The following is a 17,954-nucleotide window of genomic DNA, read 5'->3' on the forward strand; positions in this document are numbered from 1 at the left end:
CACTCAGCCCGCAGCCCCTGCCCATCGCTGTCTGTCCTCAACAGCAAGTTCTGTGCCCATGAGGAACTGGTCCCTCTGTCCCCAAACCGACGTGTACCAGGCGTATTTTTGTAATTAGGTAATTTAATTAAAGTTTATGCACACGGATTAAATGACTCACTACGGGTGTAAAAGGAAAATGTCATTGAACCCTTGGACTCAGTAAAGGCGAAGTGCGAAAATCCTGCTGCTGGTCGGGGTGGGAGAGAGCGCGAGGCTGGGGAGGGAATCAAGCACTCTCGAAGGATTCTGCGCGGAGACCCTTCCCAGTGCCTCTAAATCCTCAGCGCTCCTCCGGGAAACCGACCCTAGAGATTGTACGAGGTGTGTCGCACGCCTGTGTCACAGAGCTCCAACGTAGGGCCTTCCTCAACCGAACGTTCTTGATTCCACCTCAAAGACGGCCAAGGAAGCGCACACCCGTGTGACTCAGGGGACAGTAAGGCATCTGCAGCAACATCAGATCGTGTTATCATTTCTCTTTTAACCGGCTTTTCGGTGCATCACCAGCACCGGTGTGTCCGGTGTCCTTCGAGGGCCTGGCGGCTGGCGGCGGAGCTGCCTCTGGGCAGGGCTTGGGGGGCTGCGGGAACCAGGCCGTCCCGACACTGGTCCCCACAGCGGATGGAGACGAGAGCTCCACCCGGAACCATCCTTGAGGTTAAACAGGACACGGCACCGCCCTACACCCCAAATGTTTCTTCGGGGGACGGAACTTCCTCCAGAGCATATGGGGCGGTTGGTCCTCGTGCTCCGGGGTGGGGGGAAGCTAGTAACCACAGGGCAGGGGTGGGGGCACAGGAGGACCCGCACAGCAGCACCCCTGCACCTGGCATGCCAGAGGCCCTCCCTGGGTCCCGTGACCACACGCTGTGTCACACACCGGCCCAGCCCCTCCCTCGCCTGCCGTCCCTTGTCCTGAAGGCACTGCTCCAACCTCTGTCCCCAGCGCTCAGTGCCAAGGGCGGCACACGGAGGTCGCTCAGGAAGTGCCCGCCCTCGAACTGAGATGTTGTGGGGGAGGAGGCTCATCCCTCCTGCCAGCCCCCCAGGGCCCCTGAGCCCAGCGCTGGACTGTACGCGGGGCCCCGATAAACTCCCACGTGGCAATCTCCCCAGCCCGCGGGGCTCCACGTGGACCCCTCGGACCAGACTGCAGTAGAAATGCTGGTCCCGGGACTGGGGTCCAGGCAGACTGTTCTCATTCACCCGTCCGTGTTTGCTCGTTCCTTCCCCTCCCTCTTCAGCCGAGCCACACAACAAAATTAACCTGAAACCCACAGGAGCACAGGCTGCTAGTTTCCTGCCCAATCTCTGTTCTCCCTCCCGAAGCAGCATCGGACAACAGGTTCTGCTCGAGGCAGCCTCTTCAGCGAAACATCGCCACAATGAGGGGTTCTGACCTTTAAAGATGTGCTGCGGAGCCTCCGGGAGCCGATTCAGCTCAGAGATGTGTACTTCCATGTGATGTCCGGTGCTCCTGCAGCCATCTTAATCCACAGAGGATACATGCCAGTGTGAGCGTAACTGAGCAGAAAGACAGAGGAACCCGGGCTCTCAGTGACCAGGGACAATCATGACAGACCTCACGGTCTGCAATTATTCCACGAAGCAGAGAGGCTGCAGGCCCAGTGCTCAGAGCCAGCCGCCCGGGTCAGATCTCAGCTCCACGACATCCTGCCTGTGGGACACTGAGCGTCTCCCTGACCTCTCTGAGCCACCATTTGCTTAGTCGTAAAATACAACTGATACAGTACTTACGTCACAGTCTGCACACAGAACACACGTTAACGAAGGTCACAAGCTACCCGATTCCAGGTAAAGCAGGGCAGTTCCTCAGTCTCTGAAACCCCTGAGCAGGCAGGCCTTCCGCACCCATTTCACAGGCTCAGACCAGTGGTGTGATTCGCCTGTGCTCAGTCTGCAAGTCCCAGCCAGGGGCCCTTTAAACCACCGAATGGCCTGCTCTCCTCATTAGGGATTCGTGTTTTATTGATCCGAAGTGGTGGGGGTGGGGAGGGGGGTGATGTTGTCTTGCTTTTTCTCACGAAACCTGCTGTATTTCCCTTGGCAGATTCCCAAGCAACCCAGGAAAACAAGAAGCCGCTGACCCGGGGCCGACTCAAGGCCATGGGCTCACCGCACAGGGACCCAAACCAGAGAGCCCAAGCCCCGCCCTGCAGGGTTGGCTGGGCCCCACACCCCGGTGCTGCCCGAAGACCATGAGCTCCGCCCAAAGACCGAGACTGACGTTCATGTTCTCGGACAGTTAGATGCCCCAGCTCCCCCCGTCTGGAAGCGCTGTTTCCCGTGGCTCAGCCGCCTCCGTCTAAAAGCAGAACGTCAAGGCCCACACTTTACAGACACCGCTTTGACTGGACCGCCCGGGTCTTGCCTGCTTCCGGCCCCTGCAGGAGCGCTGAGCACCTCCCCCCACGGCAGAGGGTCCTCTCTGCCCCAACATCCCACGGAGCCTGCTCGCAGCCCTGCCCCTCCAGCTCCGTTTCCATTTTCACTGTAAAGCCATGAAAATGCCCTAATCAACGCGAGTGGTCCTCCTGACTTTGGGGGCTCTGTAAGGTTGGCACCAGGCCCCACACCACAGTGCGGGGGGAGGGGGGGCGTGGCAGGTGCTGCCAAGCTGACAGCAAGAGGGTTTAGCAGGACAGAGTAGACCTGATGGCATCATATCTTGAGTTTCTAAACAGAGAAGGAAAGTCCCCGTAACCCGCCAGAGCCGTCTGGAGGGCTGCGGGCTGGGAAGCAAGTCCGGTAAATCGGCTTCACCAAGAAAGGAAGAACAGCAGAGAAATTGCTCAAGAGACTCTTTGTTCCTAGGATCTCAACATCCAAACAGAGTCACAGAGCTGGCCCCGCACATCCCAGCCGGGGGGGAGCAGACAGCAGCATCCAGCCAGGGACACCGGCTGCAATGGTGACCTGAGCCTGGCACGCAGGGTCTGTGAGGTCCCGGCTCTGCCCCGCCGCCTCCCTTTCTCTACAGGCGGGGGTCAGTGTGAGGCTCCTGACCTGGCCCCAGATGTGGGCTTCCGTCCCCCGAAAGGCAGAGCCCCTGGATGTCAAGGGGCTGAGAGCCAATCTTCCCTAAGTGCTTTCTATGCAGCAGATTGAACACGTCAGTAACCGTGCTGACGACAGTGACAAGGACCCTGGGAAAGTCTGACGAAGACAAAGCTGAAGGAGACAGTGACAGCGACACTTGGTGATGTCCGGGACGGGCCTTTACATGCAGCCACGCTCCATCCTATGACCTTAACCACTGCGTATGCGGCACCCTGTGGCGCGTGGACCGGCCTGGGGGGCGAGCTAACGGGAGGGCCGCTGCTGGCTGGTCCCGGAAATGGACTGACATCGATGCTGGCGAGCACATAGCTCCACGAATACTCAAAAAGCACGGAGCTGCGCACTGTGAAAGCACAAGTAGATCGGTACGGAAATTATAGCTCAATAAACTACTCAGACAAAAAGATGACTTCCCACCCCCGTGGAAGTCCATTTTTCCCCAGGAGCTGCCTCCCCGCCAGGCACCTGCAGGCATTGAACGCATCCTGCGTTACGGCGTCTGTTCTGCGGCCCCACAAGATGGATTCCTCGTAATTATCCTCATTTTACAGAAGAGCAAAGGGAGGCAGGTACCAGGGAGGTGGCCGCCTGCGGTCACGCAGCTGGAAAACAGAGCGGGGATGGGAACCAAGGAGTTCTGGCCACAGCTCAGGCCTTCACATCACCCAGGGATGCTGCCCTCTGTCAAGGTGAGCCAAGGGTCAGACCCCAGGTCTTTGAGTGCGCTGCTCGCTGCAGAGGAAGAAGGTTCCCCAGACCTTAATTGGGGCGTTGGTGGTTCCACTTGTGGGTCTCAATGCTTCTGCTACTGGCAGCCAGTTTAGATCCTGGGGTGTTATTTCCCTACACCGACTCCACAGTCAAAAATCCCGTCTCAAGGGCACCTGGGTGGCTCAGTCGGTTAAGCGTCTGACTTCGGCTCTGGTCATGGTCTCATGGTTCACAATTTGAGCCCCGCGTCGGGCTCTGTGCTGACAGCTCAGAGCCTGGAACCAGCTTCGGATCTGTGTCTCCCTATCTGCCCCTCCCCCACTCACACCCCTCTCTGCCCCTCCCCTGCTCACACTGTCTCTCTCTCAAAAATAAACATTAAAACAAAACTTTTTTTGATCCTCTAATCTCAGCACAAGAATGAGCTTCTCATACTACAAGCAGATATCCGAGGTGCAAACAGGTGGCCCATATGGCCTGCAAATGTGTTTTATGGGGTTCACGCCCTCCCGTCTTAGAATGTGAGTAACTCCCAACGTTTAACTGAAGGAAATTTCACGTAAACATTTCCAGTTCCTCTTGAGGGGTCCCGCCGCACTGGTCTGCCGCTCCAGAGGTGACACGCACAGCGGGCTGCACGGCAGGATGACGAGCCGGGCCAGGGAGCGGCAGAGGCAACCGCGTGTGGGTCGCGGGCATGGAAGGACCACATCCGGCCCTCAGCCTCGCCCCCGCCCCGCCCCCACAGCCCCGCCCCCGCCCACGGCCCGCCCCCGCCCACGGCCCCGCCCCCACGGCCCCGCCCCAACTTTGCCACCACCACACCCCCACTCCTTAGAGCTCCGCCCCACACCCATAGCCCCGCCCCAACTTTGCCACAACCACCCCCCCACACCCCTTAAAGCCCCGCCCCATGCCCCACAGCCCCGCCCCATGCCCCATGGCCCCGCCCCAACTTTGCCACAACCACACCCCCACACCCCTTAAAGCCCCGCCCCATGCCCCACAGCCCCGCCCCATGCCCCATAGCCCCGCCCCAACTTTGCCACCACCACACACCTACACCCCTTAGAGCCCCCCCATACCCCACAGCCCCACGCCCACAGCCCCGCCCCAACTTTGCCACAACCACACCCCACACCCCTTAAAGCCCCGCCCCATGCCCCACAGCCCCGCCCACACTGCCCACAGCCACACTGGTTCAGTGTTTGGTACCTTTTTACAGACGCTCTCGGCCTAGGACACGTGACACTCCTGACCGCAGGCTAAGGGCCACCCCACCTATGGACCCTTTAAATCTGCGCTGGGCCGGGCCCCCACCCTGCCTCCTCGTCTCCCGCCCAACTCCGCGCCTCCGTGGCGGGTGCTCATCTGTGTACGCGGACCTCTCGTCCCACACGAGGATCCATGTGCGCAGGAGCAAGGCCCCCCTTGCTGCCCCCCAGCCCCACGCGTGGCGGGACCTGGCGCTTCCGTACCCGGGGTGTGCGCCCCGCACACGTCCCAGGGCGTCCGGGGCAGCTGGGAAGACGAGGCCTGTTTTCCTCCGGTCCCAACTTTCCTCTTAAGTAATATAAACCCTCACCTTCTATCCACGGCAGCCACGGATAAACTGCAGATTTTTCCGATAACTTGTAAGGACGCAGCACAACTTACTATGAGAGCAACGCGCCCCGCTGCTGTGACCAGGCCCTGGTCTGGGGGGTGACGCCCGCGCACGTGCTCAGTGGGGCTGCAACGTGGGACCCGGCGTGAGGTTCTAAGGACGGGCGCAGCGACCTACCAATGTCCAGGCCACGGGGACACAGGGCGAAGCCCCGGGCTGCCGACGCGGGGGCAGGCACACTCAGCCCGGCAGACGACACCAGCAGCTCCGGTAACACGACGCCTACCAGACAGCACGCACTAGCCGTCTACACTGTGTGCAAGAGGAGACCAAGACCCCAGCATCGGTGGGGAGGCCCAGTGGCTGGGGGCGGGGAACCTATCTGGAACCTACCGTCTGGCTGCTCACTAATCCTGAGACGCTGGGACAGGATTTGGCCTCTCTGGGCCGTTTCCTTATCGGCAGAGCAGAGGCAACAGTCTCTGCCCAGGACTGAGGTCAGGCTTGGAAAGCGGTTGGCTCCGCACCCCCCGGCGGTCAGGGGCGGTCTGTCCAAGGTGCTGCTGCTGAGGTCACGAAATCTGAAATTTACCGAAGGACGCTTTTGCCACCGTGAGAGTGGTGGCCCTCGAGGGTTCAAGTGCAAACAAACCCACCGTAGAACAAAGGCCCAGCAAGGCCGAGCCCACCCCTCGCCGGTGGCCTGAGTGAGGCTCCTGTGGGCACCATGTCCGCATGCTAGCTCCTTCTGTCCCAGGACCTAACACAGACAGGCCTCCTGCGGCACGTGGGTGTCACACCGTGTTCTGCAGGGAGGAGACCACACCTACGGTAGGTGACACCTTGTCCCCACGAGGCTTTGAATCACGGCGGGAATGCAGACAATGGGGAAGTGGGAAGAAGTAACCAGGCTCTCAGGCCACATGCACTGGGGACACCCTGAATCCGCGTCCCCCGCGCAGATGCACGGTGAGGGCCCCCACACAGGGAGGGAACAGGCGGGATGTTTAATGACCTACTCAGGGCCGCACAGCCCAGTCCGAGCCGGGCCAGCCTGGCATGGGAGGGGGTCCCTGCTCTGGGGCAGGACTGGACCCAGACCCCCACCCGGCACTGGGTAACATGACCCACATCACTAATATCTGCTCAAATCAGGCATAACGGTGCCGACCCTGCCTTGGTGTTTGTGATGTGCGTCCCCCCCACAGAGGCAGCCGGGGTGTCATCTGGAACTGAGGTCACTGCACAGCTCTCTGCACGGTTCTGAAAGCAGAGGCTGGGAAGACTTGGTGCTCAGGGGCGGAATCACCATCACCGGCCCCGCCGGGGAGCAGAGCCTGGTGAAGGCGAGAGGAGCCGGGAGCTCGTCAGGCTGACCAGCCGGGTGCCCTCCTTCTCCTTGAACATCACCTCCCAGAAGCGGGATGTTCCCTTAAAACCTGCCAACTGTCACTGAGCTGTCCATGGGCCCTGCTCAGCTTCTTCTGGGTCACATGGCCACCAGCGGGGAGGGGCGGTGGGTTGTGTAAAGCCCCACCTCACTAGGGCTGGGCAGGGTTCTTCATGATTGCTTCTATTAATACACATAGTAAAAAGTGAAATTTCAAAGTAGTACTATTTAAAAGTTTTATTGTCATTTTAATTGGGGATGAAGGTTCTTTGTTCTTATGAATTTTTACATCTGCATTTCCTAGAGAGGCTGAGAGCTTCCCACACATTTGTTTATAAGCTTTGCTCACTTTCTCCTGAGCTCAGCGCTCCAGGCTTTTCCCCACCATCTGCTGGGCTCAGGCTGCCTTCCCTGACAAGTGGGCCTTATTCTAGAGTAATGATGAAAGCAAAGATCTTGAGGGGCACTCCCCAGTCTGTGGATTGTGGGAGGGGAGAGCAAAGCTGGCAGATTTATCTGGTCCTTGGATACGAGACACTATTAAAAATGAACATTTGGAGGGCGCCTGGGGGGCTCAGTCGGTTAAGCGTCTGACTTCGGCTCAGGTCATGATCTCACGGTCGTGGGTTCGAGGCCCGCGTCGGGCTCTGTGCTGACAGCTCGGAGCCTGGAGCCTGCTTCGGATTCTGTGTCTCCCTCTCTCTCTGCCCCTCCCCCACTCGCTCTCTGTCTCTCTCTCAAAAAAAAAAAAAAAAAAGAATCCTGGGGCGCCTGGGTGGCTTAGTCGGTTAAGCGTCCGACTTTCGCTCAGGTCATGATCTCGCGGTTCGTGGGTTCGAGCCCCGCGTCGGGCTCTGTGCTGACTGCCAGCTCAGAGCCTGGAGCCTGTTTCAGTCTGTGACTCCATCTCTCTCTGACCCTCCCCTGCTCACGCTTTCTCTCTCTCTCTCTCCTAGAAATAAAAAAAAAAAAAAAAAAAAAGAATCCGACTCAGTTGTGGCTCACGTCGTGATCTCTCGGTTCACGAGTTCCAGCCCCACATTGGGCTCTGTGCCGTCAGCACGGAGGCTGCTTGGGATTCTCTCTCACTCTCTCCACTCCTCTCCTGTTCACATGTGACCGTGTGCACCTTCTCTCTCTCAAAATAAATAAACTTAAAAAAAAAATGAACATCTGAATCCTGCGTCACAGTATGGAAACATTTCTGATACGATGCTCCCTGGCAAAATCTCATATGCCCTAAGCCTCCATTAAAAATATTTTTTACTTGCTTTTTATAGTAAAACCTAGACATGATTTTGAAATCATGTATAGAAAACCGTTCCCCATGGAGATAAAACGAAGAGTTGAGGGAATTGAGGTAAAGGACATACAACAGAAGGTCAATCAGAGACCCATCCCCGAATGATACCACAGTGTTGCCACGGGTAGCTGCACATGTGGCTCTGGGAGTCCTGGTAGCCAAAGCAAAAAGGGAAACACAACTGATTACAAAGTGTGCACTCTCCTTAAGCTACGACCAGGCAGCTGTTGTGCAGCGGCACCGCATTCTCATACTGTGAGAATCATATTGGGATCCCGAAGCCTCAGAGAACAGTCTTCCAAGGGTCCCAAGGAAGCGACACAGTGCATCGTTGGGCAGCGGGGACACTCAGGGAAGAAAGGCCCCGTTCAAATACAGATTCCTAGTCAGGAGGTCTGCAGTGGGGTCCAGGAATCGGTGTGCTCCCAAAGCTCCCCAGTGATCGGATGTGGGTGCTGACTTGACCAGGTGACCGGTTACCCAGGTGACCAGTTTCCTGCTGGGCATGCGCGGGCAGGTGACTGCACTGTTCTGAGCCAGTTTTCCTCATCTGAAGAACAGGACCATTAGTAGTAGTTAGAGAGTCCCTGTGAGGCTTCGAGGAGATAATGTGCATGAAGCACTCAGCAGGAAGCTGGTACAGAAACGACACTGAATAAATAAATAACCATATTAATAACCATGCTTCTCTGTCCCCATCTCGGAGGATGCCCGTGGGACTGGATTCGAGTCACCCAGGATGAGCTGGATTCCCGCCCTGCAGCTTGGGGGGGTGGCGAGGGGGACATGGAGCAAAGGTCCTCCTCAATCAGCAAATATTTATGAATGCCCTCCTGCTAGCATACACCCCCACCCCTGCAATGAAGCCTCACCTCTGCCCAAAGGGGCGGCTTCCTTTCTGGCAATTAAAAGTCACTCCCCGCCCCCACCCCCAGTAGGCCCACAAAAAGGAACTATTTCTGTATTTTCAAACCTCTGTGTCCATAGAACTGAGACCCTGCAAGGGGCCCTCACTGCACGTAAGGCACCGAGCGGACAGAAGTCACCAAGGCTGATACTCGGATCTGATAAAGCCGCGCCAACCTCCATCCCCATCCTTAAAAACATCCAGCCAAAGGGCACCCGGGGGGCTCAGCCGGTTAAGCGTCTGACCTTGGCTCAGGTCATGATCTCACGGTTTGTGAGTTCGAGCCCCGTGTCAGGCTCTGTGCTGATGGCTCGGAGCCTGGAGCCTGCTTCAGATTCTGTGTCTCCCTCTCTCTGCCCCTCGCCTGCTCATGCTTTGCCTCTAAATAATAAATAAAAATGTTAAATTTTTCTTTAAAAATTAGAAAAAAAAACTTTAAAAAAGCATCCAGCCTCTTCCTTAAAATTCTGCAGGTTTCAAGGCGGCCGTGGTGGGTGGGGGTGGCTGCGCACGACACCCTTCCTGTGAACTTGTTTCCATGGAGGCTGAGTGTGGCAGCCTGTTCTGGACGGAGAACACGATGTTCACAGGGACAAGTTGAGAAGCGTTCAACTCGGTAACACGCGAAGTCCCCAGTCCCGAAGGACATCACTGAGCCCTAATCAGCTTCTCACAACACGGCCCCAGAGCAGAGGACCCCCCACGGGACAGTTAATAGAAAGTTTGTGCATCACTCGGGCTCCTCTGTCCCCAGGCGGGTCACACGCAGTCACAAACAAGAACGAACGAAAACAACGATCACATCATCACGAGCAAGTTCGCTGAGCTGCTCCGTGACCCACAAGCTCCCGCGGCCTCCGCCCGCTCCTCGGGGCGGCCCGCTGGGTGGCCTCCTCTGGCACAGGGGACAAATAGTGGAGGTGTGTCCCCAGCCAGTAGCATCCCGCCAGGGACGTGATGTTATGTTCTTCCCAGGACTAATCTAGAACCTTCCCAGGGGCCCCGGAGGTGCGGCCATGCTCTCCATTCGCAGCCACCAGGGAGACCCAGACACGGCCATGCTTGCCCCCCCCCACCGCCTGACAGTGAGGCAGGGGTCGGGCCTGAAGCCTTAGGGCCGAGGGGCCCTTTCTGGACGCCTTCACTACCCCCACTGCTCCACACCGGGGGACACTTTGCATCATGTCTGCGCCCCCCACCTGGACACAGGCCGGAAGGACTCAGAGCCCAGAGGCCCGATGCGTTGGCTGGAGGCCAGGACGCACCGTGACGAAGCCAGGACAGGCGGGGCCCTGAGACCAGGGAGGCAGAGCTTTGGCGGAAGGCCTCCCCGGAGGCCCAGGACTGGGGTCCAGAGGCCAGCCCCCCTCCCGGCTGTGCGATCCCGGGCAGATCCCCTAACTTCCTGGAAAGGCTTAGCTTTCTCCTCTGTAAAATGGAGAGAAAAACACCCGTGATAGGGGGCTCCTGCCAGGATTAGAGCAATTGAGGGAAAGTGAGCGAAACTTCTTGCAGGGGGGGAGCACTTAACAATGAGAGCGCCCGGGGCATCCTTAATCGTCGCTCCCCTTACACAGTGCGCTCGGCACGGTGGACGCCGTATAGTCTGAGCCAGTGCCATACTTTCCAGAACACGCCTACTGTGTGCCGCGCAGGAGCCGTGGGTCCTTAACACGCGGCGGAGTCACCGGCAGGGTCCAGAGGCGAGCTGGGCTCCCGCCTGGAGAGACGCCTCCCACCTCGTGGAGCCCCCGCACCCGGCGTGTGCCTGTCCCAGGGGCCGGGGACAGCGGCCACCTCACCCACCACAGCCCGGGAGCACCCAGAAGACAAACTATTAAAGGTCTGGAAATTAAAGAAAATAAAACAAAACAAAAACGCCCATCACGCTTCGGGGCTGCGGAGGAGGGCGCGTTGCCGTGGCAACCAGGCTGAATTATTCAGCAAGTGACTGCAGAAGTGCCCTCGAGGAGGCAAAACAAAGACAAAGGATCCAATTAAACCGCCTCTGTGGGGAGACAGCAGCCGACCCTCCTCCCGACACGGATGCGACTTCTCAGCTGCCTCCCTCTCTGGGTCCTTTCCTGTTTGTAAACCTGGTGATGAAAGTCACAGGAGCTACTAGGTTCTAGTCCAAGGTTTAAAATGAGACGGACTCGGGGGTGTCTGGGGGGCTCAGTCAGTTAAGCATCTGACTTCAGCTCAGGTCAGGATCTCACGGTTTGTGGGTTTGAGCCCCGCGTCGGGCTCTGTGCTGACAGCTCAGAGCCTGGAGCTGCTTCGGATTCTGTGTCTCCCTCTCTCTGACCCTCCCCTGCTCACGCTGTCTCTCTCAGAAATAAATAACATTAAAAAATTTTTAAAAATAAATAAAATGAGATGGACTCAGTGAGTAACAGAGGAAACCGAGTCCTGGGCATGTGCTTCGGGTTCCTCTAAATTAGGGAGCCTTCCAGACCCTCAGGCTGGTTTCTGGTACCCACCTGCTCCCACCTCTCCTCCTGCACCCACGGGCAGGGGCGGGGTGGGGGTGTCCCCGGACTTCTCTTACGCCAAGAATCCTTGTGATGATTTTGTCCTGGTTCTGAACCATATATGCCACCACTGCGTACTATTTTTTCTTTAAATCAATTCATGTAATACTCTGTTTTGATAGAGAACTTGGTCCGTTTATTAAGTAGAAAACCATTGTCATTTGGCAGAGTTAGAAGGCAGCTGAGAAAATAGTACAATAAGAAAATCTATTCTTGGGACGCCTGGGGGCTCAGTCAGTTAAGCTTCGACTTGAGCTCAAGTCATGATCTCATGGTGTGTGAGTTCAAGCCCCGAGTCGGGCTCTGTACTGACAGCTCAGGGCCTGGAGCCTGCTTCAAACTCTGTCTCCCTCTCTCTCGGCCCCTCCCTCACTTACGCTCTTTCTCTCTCTCTCAAAAAAAAATATTTTTTTAAAAGCGAACTTATTCTTTACTTTTGGGTAGGGAAGGATTTTTTTAAACATGATACAAAGAGCATGAACCATAAAGTGTGTCAGAGGTCAGCAAACTCAGTCCCAGGGGCCACTGCCTACATTTGTAAATAAAGTTTTATTGGCACACAACCACACCAGCTCATTCTACATGGGCTAAGCCTGCATTAGTGCTACGTAGCAGAGTTGTGATGTTATAACTGACACTGCTCCACAAAGAGAAAAACCTCGCCTTGCTGGCCCCTGATGGAAAAGCCTGCTAACACCTGTTAGTGTATGACTGCTAATCCGACGACCTTAAAATGAAACACTTCTGCACACAGGAAAGCATGAGCCGGATGAAAACACAGCCCCAGAGAACAGCTGTGTAACTCACAAAATTGAGGAAGGAGTCGAAGCTACAATTTCCAAGGTAAACTCCTAGGATCATTAACACAAAGAAACGTGCAGGTGAAGTTCATGAAAAGAAGAAACCAAGTAGCAATAAACACTGAAAAAATGTTCAATCTCACTAGGAATAAGTGAAACAGAAAACCAAACCACATGCAAATGCACAGCCCATCGAGGAGACCAGCACCAATGCAAGCCAAGCTTGGTTAATTAGCACAGTCCCTCGGCCTTGGTGATCCGGCCAGTGATGAGCTCATGATCTAAACTTGTCCAATGAGCTCCTTCGATCCCTTTGGTCAAGGTGATCGGTTCAGGAATGGGGCCCTGTAAGCCTGGAGCTTCCTGGAACAGAATGTAGACTGAAATGGCCAGAGAATGAAGCCACACAGAGCACAACAAAGTCACACAGAAAGAGACTAACACTTGTCAATGCCCTAAGAGCACCTGGATCCAGCCATGCCTGCAGCATCCTCAGATCCAGTAAGCCCCTAGGGCAGAGAGCACCTCTGTCATGTCTGCTATGACACCCTCACACCCGGCAGAGTGTCTGACGTGTCATAGCTATTCAGCCAATAGCAGCTGAGGGCACGACTGCGTGAATATGGTCTGTGCACCAACAGAAAGCAGAAGTTTGCAAAGAAATGGAGGAGGCCGAGCAAAGGTCAGAACAGACCATTCCAGGGGCGCCTGGGGGCTCAGCCGGTTAAGCAGCCGACTCTTGATTTTGGCTCAGGGGATGATCTCACGGTTTGTGAGACCAGCGCTACGTGGGGCCCCGCACTCACAGCTTGGGGCCCCGCACTCACAGCTTGGGGACCCGCACTCACAGCTTGGGGCCTGCTCAGGATTCTCTCTCTTCCGGTCTCTCTGTCCCTCCTTTGCCTCCACTCCCTCTCTCTCAAAATAAATAAAATGAAGAGAAAAAAAAAAAGACCGTTCTGGCACACCTGCAGGGAGCTTTATTCAGGACAACTCCTCCCCTCCACCCTGTGGCTTCTCATTTGAGCCTCAGAACCCCCACCCCCCACCCCCCGGCAAATAGTTATTTAACAAAGAAAAAATACGTAACCAGGACATGGGACTCCAGGCTATCACGGATGAGGCCGAGGCCAGGTTGACTGAAAGTAAAGAGAAGCTTGTCAGGCACTCGGGGGGCTGCGAACCCGGAAGCCCCCTCAGCGGAGCCTGCCCTTTGGGAAGCACGGACCCTCCCGTCCACGTGACATGCCGGAGCCGGACGCCCACAGTGGCCCCAGGTCGGCCAGTGCTGGGACCACAGCCCGGACGCCGGGAGCCTGGCCCACAGGCACAGGCCGTCAGGGCCGCACTGAAGCAACAGCCATCGAAGTCCCCCCGTGGTGGCACCAAGTCCCCAGATCGCCCCGGGACACGGAGACCGTCCCCACTACCTCCCTGGCCCACAGTCCGACGTTCCTTCCACTGTGCCCATAGCTCCCCAAGGGGAACGAGAACCTCCCTGCCTGCGCGGGGGAGGCCTGGACACCCCACGGCCCGCCCACGGCTCCTCCAGCACAGCCGAGGCCTGGCGTGGCGACACCCACGTGGCCGTGGCCTCAGGTTCCCCGCACTCAAGAGGCCTCTGGCCGAGCATGGTGACTACAGTCGCATCCCCAAAAGGGGCTTCGAGGTGCTCAGGGAGGAGAGGCCTCAGGGCCGCACACAACAACTGTCGCAGAGCTGCAGCCGGGGCCACTGCTCACCCCCGACGCCCGCTGTCTCCCTAGGAAATGCGGGTCCAGACCCCACCTCAGGGGCCTCGGGACACCGCGCAGCAGCAGGAGGCCCTTCCCTGTGCTCAGGCCCCCTCTCCCCTCCGTGATAGCTGGTCCCTCCCCGCCCCTCCCGTGTGTTTCTCCAGCATCTGCCCCGCATCTGGGGGGGAGGGTGGGGTCAGCCACGGGAAGAGGTCTGAGGCCGCTGCTCTCCAGGAACGTGCGAGCTGACGGGACCGATCTCTGCTGCCCAGGGCTGCACCTCGAGCAACCGTGCCTGCTGCTCACACGGGCAAATTCAGTCTCTGACGCATGACCCAGGTGGAATGATAACGACTCAGGCTTGGAGCTGTCACAACCCCATTCCGATCCGCTAACGCGGGCTAAGGCTGGTGGGCTCCCGCCACCCGCCAGCATCAGGCCATTTGTTAAAATGTTCTGGTCTCGGGCCTGGCTGGGGCTCACCGGTCTGTATTTTAAGAAGCTTCCCTGGGGGTTCTGAGCCCCAAGTAACCACAGCGGTCTGCGGCATGGGCACTGGCACGGGCGGCCACAGGCTTAGAGACGACGCAGGAAGAAGCCCCGCTGGTGGAGGTCAGCGGCCCAACCTGGCACCTGAGGGGCAGGTGCTCCATAACACGCCTTCCTTACGGGATCTCCCAGAAACAGACCATGGCCTTGGAAGGTCAGCGCCCCACTTCAAAGATGAGAAAACTAAGACCCAGAAGGGGGGTAAGGTCACCCAGGACATCAGTGCAGAGCGGCATCTGAACCCAGGTCTGTGTGACTCCAAGTGTTTAGGGCGCCAGCTTGGGGCCCCTGTGGCCTGCGCCACCGTGTGCCCTGCCGAGCCCGCCCCCCCTCTGCCGTGGGCCTGGAGGCTAACACCCCCATTTTACAGGTGAGAGAACCGAGGCACAGAGATCACAGCACCTGCAGTCTGGGCTTCGCACACGCACGCTCCCCGCCCTCCACCCCGACAGCGTTCAGTGAGGGAGCTCAGTGGCAGATGGGCACACGGGGCACAGAGCGTGCCAAGGGCTGAGCCACCCAAAGAGCCCCGTGCCGCAGGCAGAGGACAGACCCCTGGGAGGAGAAGTCCGAGCTGACCTTCAGATCAGTGCTTCCTGACCGGGAGGAGTCTGCCCCCAGGGGACACTCGAGAATGACTGGAGCCACTTCTGGTTGTCACAGCTGCGCGGGGTGGGGTGGGGGGGACGGGGGGGACAGGAGTCTCTCCTAGGCGGAAGCCCGTGCTGCTGCTCAGGGTCCTACGCTGCACAGGACTCTGCATCACAGACGTACCCGCCCCAGAGGTCAAGGGCATCGAGGTTGGAAGACCCTGGGGGCCGCTCCCTGCAGCGGCCTAGGTGCAGGGGTCAGTGAGAGGCGCCGGTCAAGGGCAAATCAAGGGTGAGGCACAGGGACAGCTGGCCCAGTCGGTTGCTGTCCCTGCCTGCTCTGCGGGACCAGCTTCTGGGGGTTAGTGGAACAGGTAGGCTGGGGGTATCGGGGATACTGTCCCTCCGGGCCCAGCCTGGCCGCCATTCCCGACGGGGCAGCAGGGAGGCCAGGGAGACGGCGACATGCGGGTGCCCGAGCCTCGGCACCGTGTGCCTGACCCCGTGGGTATTTCCTCCCCCTCCCCCGCACCCAAGCCCTGGGGCTCCGCTCTAGAGGCTGGAAGGGCCTGCTTCCCCCCAGCAGCCCTGCGGTTCACGCTCAGCTGCTCCGGGCCAGCTTCGTGGGGGGGGACGCTGGCGAGAGCCCGACTGCCCCGTGTGCTCTGGCCCCCCGTTCTTGGGAAGCGTTAGAAGGTCCTCCAATGCTGGAAACCGCCATGCGGTCACAGTCCCCCCCCCCCCCCCAACTCATAACAAGCATCCTGTCCCCGGGCGCGTAACTGGATCCCAGCAGACCCAGCCACAAGGACCCACAGCTCCGTCCTGGCCTACCACACAGCGGGGCTCCAGCCGGCCAACCCGCGCGACCGCCCAGGGGGCCCCCGGGGGCTGTAAGCAGAGGGCGCTCACTCAGGGCTCCGGTCCCAGCCAGGCGGCAGATGGGCTCAACTGGGCGCACAGACCATCCCCCAGGACAGGCTCCAGCTCCCTCGAAAACCTCAGACAATCTGGCAATACAGGATGCACATCCGCGCAGGGAGGTGGCCTGGGGGCGGCGAGCACAGCCTGTGCCCCAGGCCCCGGGCGCCCACAGGCACGTCCTGCCCCCTCTGTCACAGCCTCTCCCAACCGCGGCCCCTTCACCCCTTCGGGGGGCTCGCCTGGCCTCTACAGACGGGTGCTTCTGTGCTGGGGGTGATGTGGAAGTGTGCGGGGACAGCTCTGTCACACGAGGAGGCGTAGGGACAAGGACGGCCCCCAGGACAAAGGACTGTCCGGTCCCAAGCGTGGACGGTGGCGAGGCAAGAAGCCGCGGTCGGAGCCCCGTCTGGGGGCCCGGAGACTGCGCAGCGCGGGGAAGAGCGGCCCCCGAGGTGTGCGGGCTGCGAGGGACCCCCGGCCTCTGCCTGCGGCTACAAGCCACCACTTACTTGGAGAGTTTCATCTCGATCTGCTGCCGGATTTCCTGCCGCTCTTCGTCGGTCCTGCGGGGGAAGATGTTCCGGTCCTCCAGCTCCTGCTTGCTGGGCCGATTCCGGAGCTTCACCGCCAGCAGCTCCTTCTTGCATTTCCTGGGCAGTGTTCCTGAGAGCCGCCCGAGGGACGGGAGGGAAGGGACAAGGAAGCTGGCGTTAGTCGAGTGAGTGGTGGCCTGTGGGCCCAGCCGCCCACCTGCTGGAGGAAGGAGCCACGGGCGTGTCCGTTCCGCGGGGACAGCGGGCGATAAGTGCGGGGAGAGAGCGGGGTCACCGCCCGGGGGCCATGCGTCCCTCCAGCAGGCGATTGACCACCGAGGACCTCCAGGGCCAGTCCTGCTTGTCACCTGTTACGCCAGGGGCGTTATTAACGGCGCTCAGTCTTCCTTCTGAGCTTGGGGCGTAACTTACAGTTACTTTCCGCCCGGCAGCCCCCGCCCCTCCCCCTTCCCTCAGGGTCCACTCTCCCCGCTGACCACCACCCTCTGGCCACGGCGTCTCCCTCAGTCCCGAGGGCAGCCCACCTCAGGGCCTGTGGAGCAGGCCTGCCCTCCGCCTGCTCTGCCGGCCTTGTCCCCAAGCCGGCCTTGAACCTTCTCCTCAAAGGGGCCCGAGGGAGCTCCAATCACACAACACCGCACCGTGAACTCCCCCGGACCTGAGCTCTGCCCCATCGGTTACTTTATTCTGTCTCCCTCACCAGACTTTAAGGCCAGCAAGTCTGCCGTCCGTGGGCCCCGGGACAGCACCGACCAAGCAGGGACCAACGAACAGTGCTGAGCGAAGGAAAGGGCGGGCTGACCCTGGGTCTCCAGGCTCACGAGGCCGACCTCTATCTCCACACGTCTAGGATCAGCCAACATCCGGGCGCGAGTAAGAGCTCAGAGGAAGGAATGTCTAGGTTAAAAGCAGAAGTGGGGCTTGGCGGCATTCACAGCAGAGAAGGATGGTCTGTGAGTGCCAGGAAATGGGGGTGCTGATGCGGCAAGCTTTCCGGAGGAGACCCTCCTGCCTGGCCCCGGCAGGTAACTGCAGGTGACAGTTTTGCAGCTTTACCAGGACACGGATTCCAATCTGGGGATTCAGGGGCGCCTGGGTGGCTTAGTCGGTTAAGCGTCCGACTTTCGCTTAGGTCATGATCTCGCGGTTCGTGGGTTCGAGCCCCGCGTCGGGCTCTGTGCTGACTGCCAGCTCAGAGCCTGGAGCCTGTTTCAGAGTCTGTGTCTC

The 17,954-nt window shown here is 58.9% G+C and overlaps 1 protein-coding gene across 1 annotated transcript in view; it reads right to left on the reverse strand.

Moving 5' to 3' along the window:
- PHACTR3 (phosphatase and actin regulator 3) overlaps positions 1-17,954 on the reverse strand; it is a 209,314-nt gene that overhangs the window by 19,289 nt on the left and 172,071 nt on the right. The window contains exon 8 of the mRNA XM_039236929.1: positions 16,683-16,836. Coding sequence (XP_039092860.1) covers positions 16,683-16,836 — 154 coding nt within the window. The remainder of the gene's footprint in view (positions 1-16,682; positions 16,837-17,954) is intronic.

The sequence above is a fragment of the Hyaena hyaena genome, unplaced genomic scaffold (genome assembly GCF_003009895.1).
Source record: "Hyaena hyaena isolate Hyena2069 unplaced genomic scaffold, ASM300989v1 scaffold_118, whole genome shotgun sequence".
Classification (NCBI taxonomy): Eukaryota; Metazoa; Chordata; class Mammalia; order Carnivora; family Hyaenidae; genus Hyaena; species Hyaena hyaena.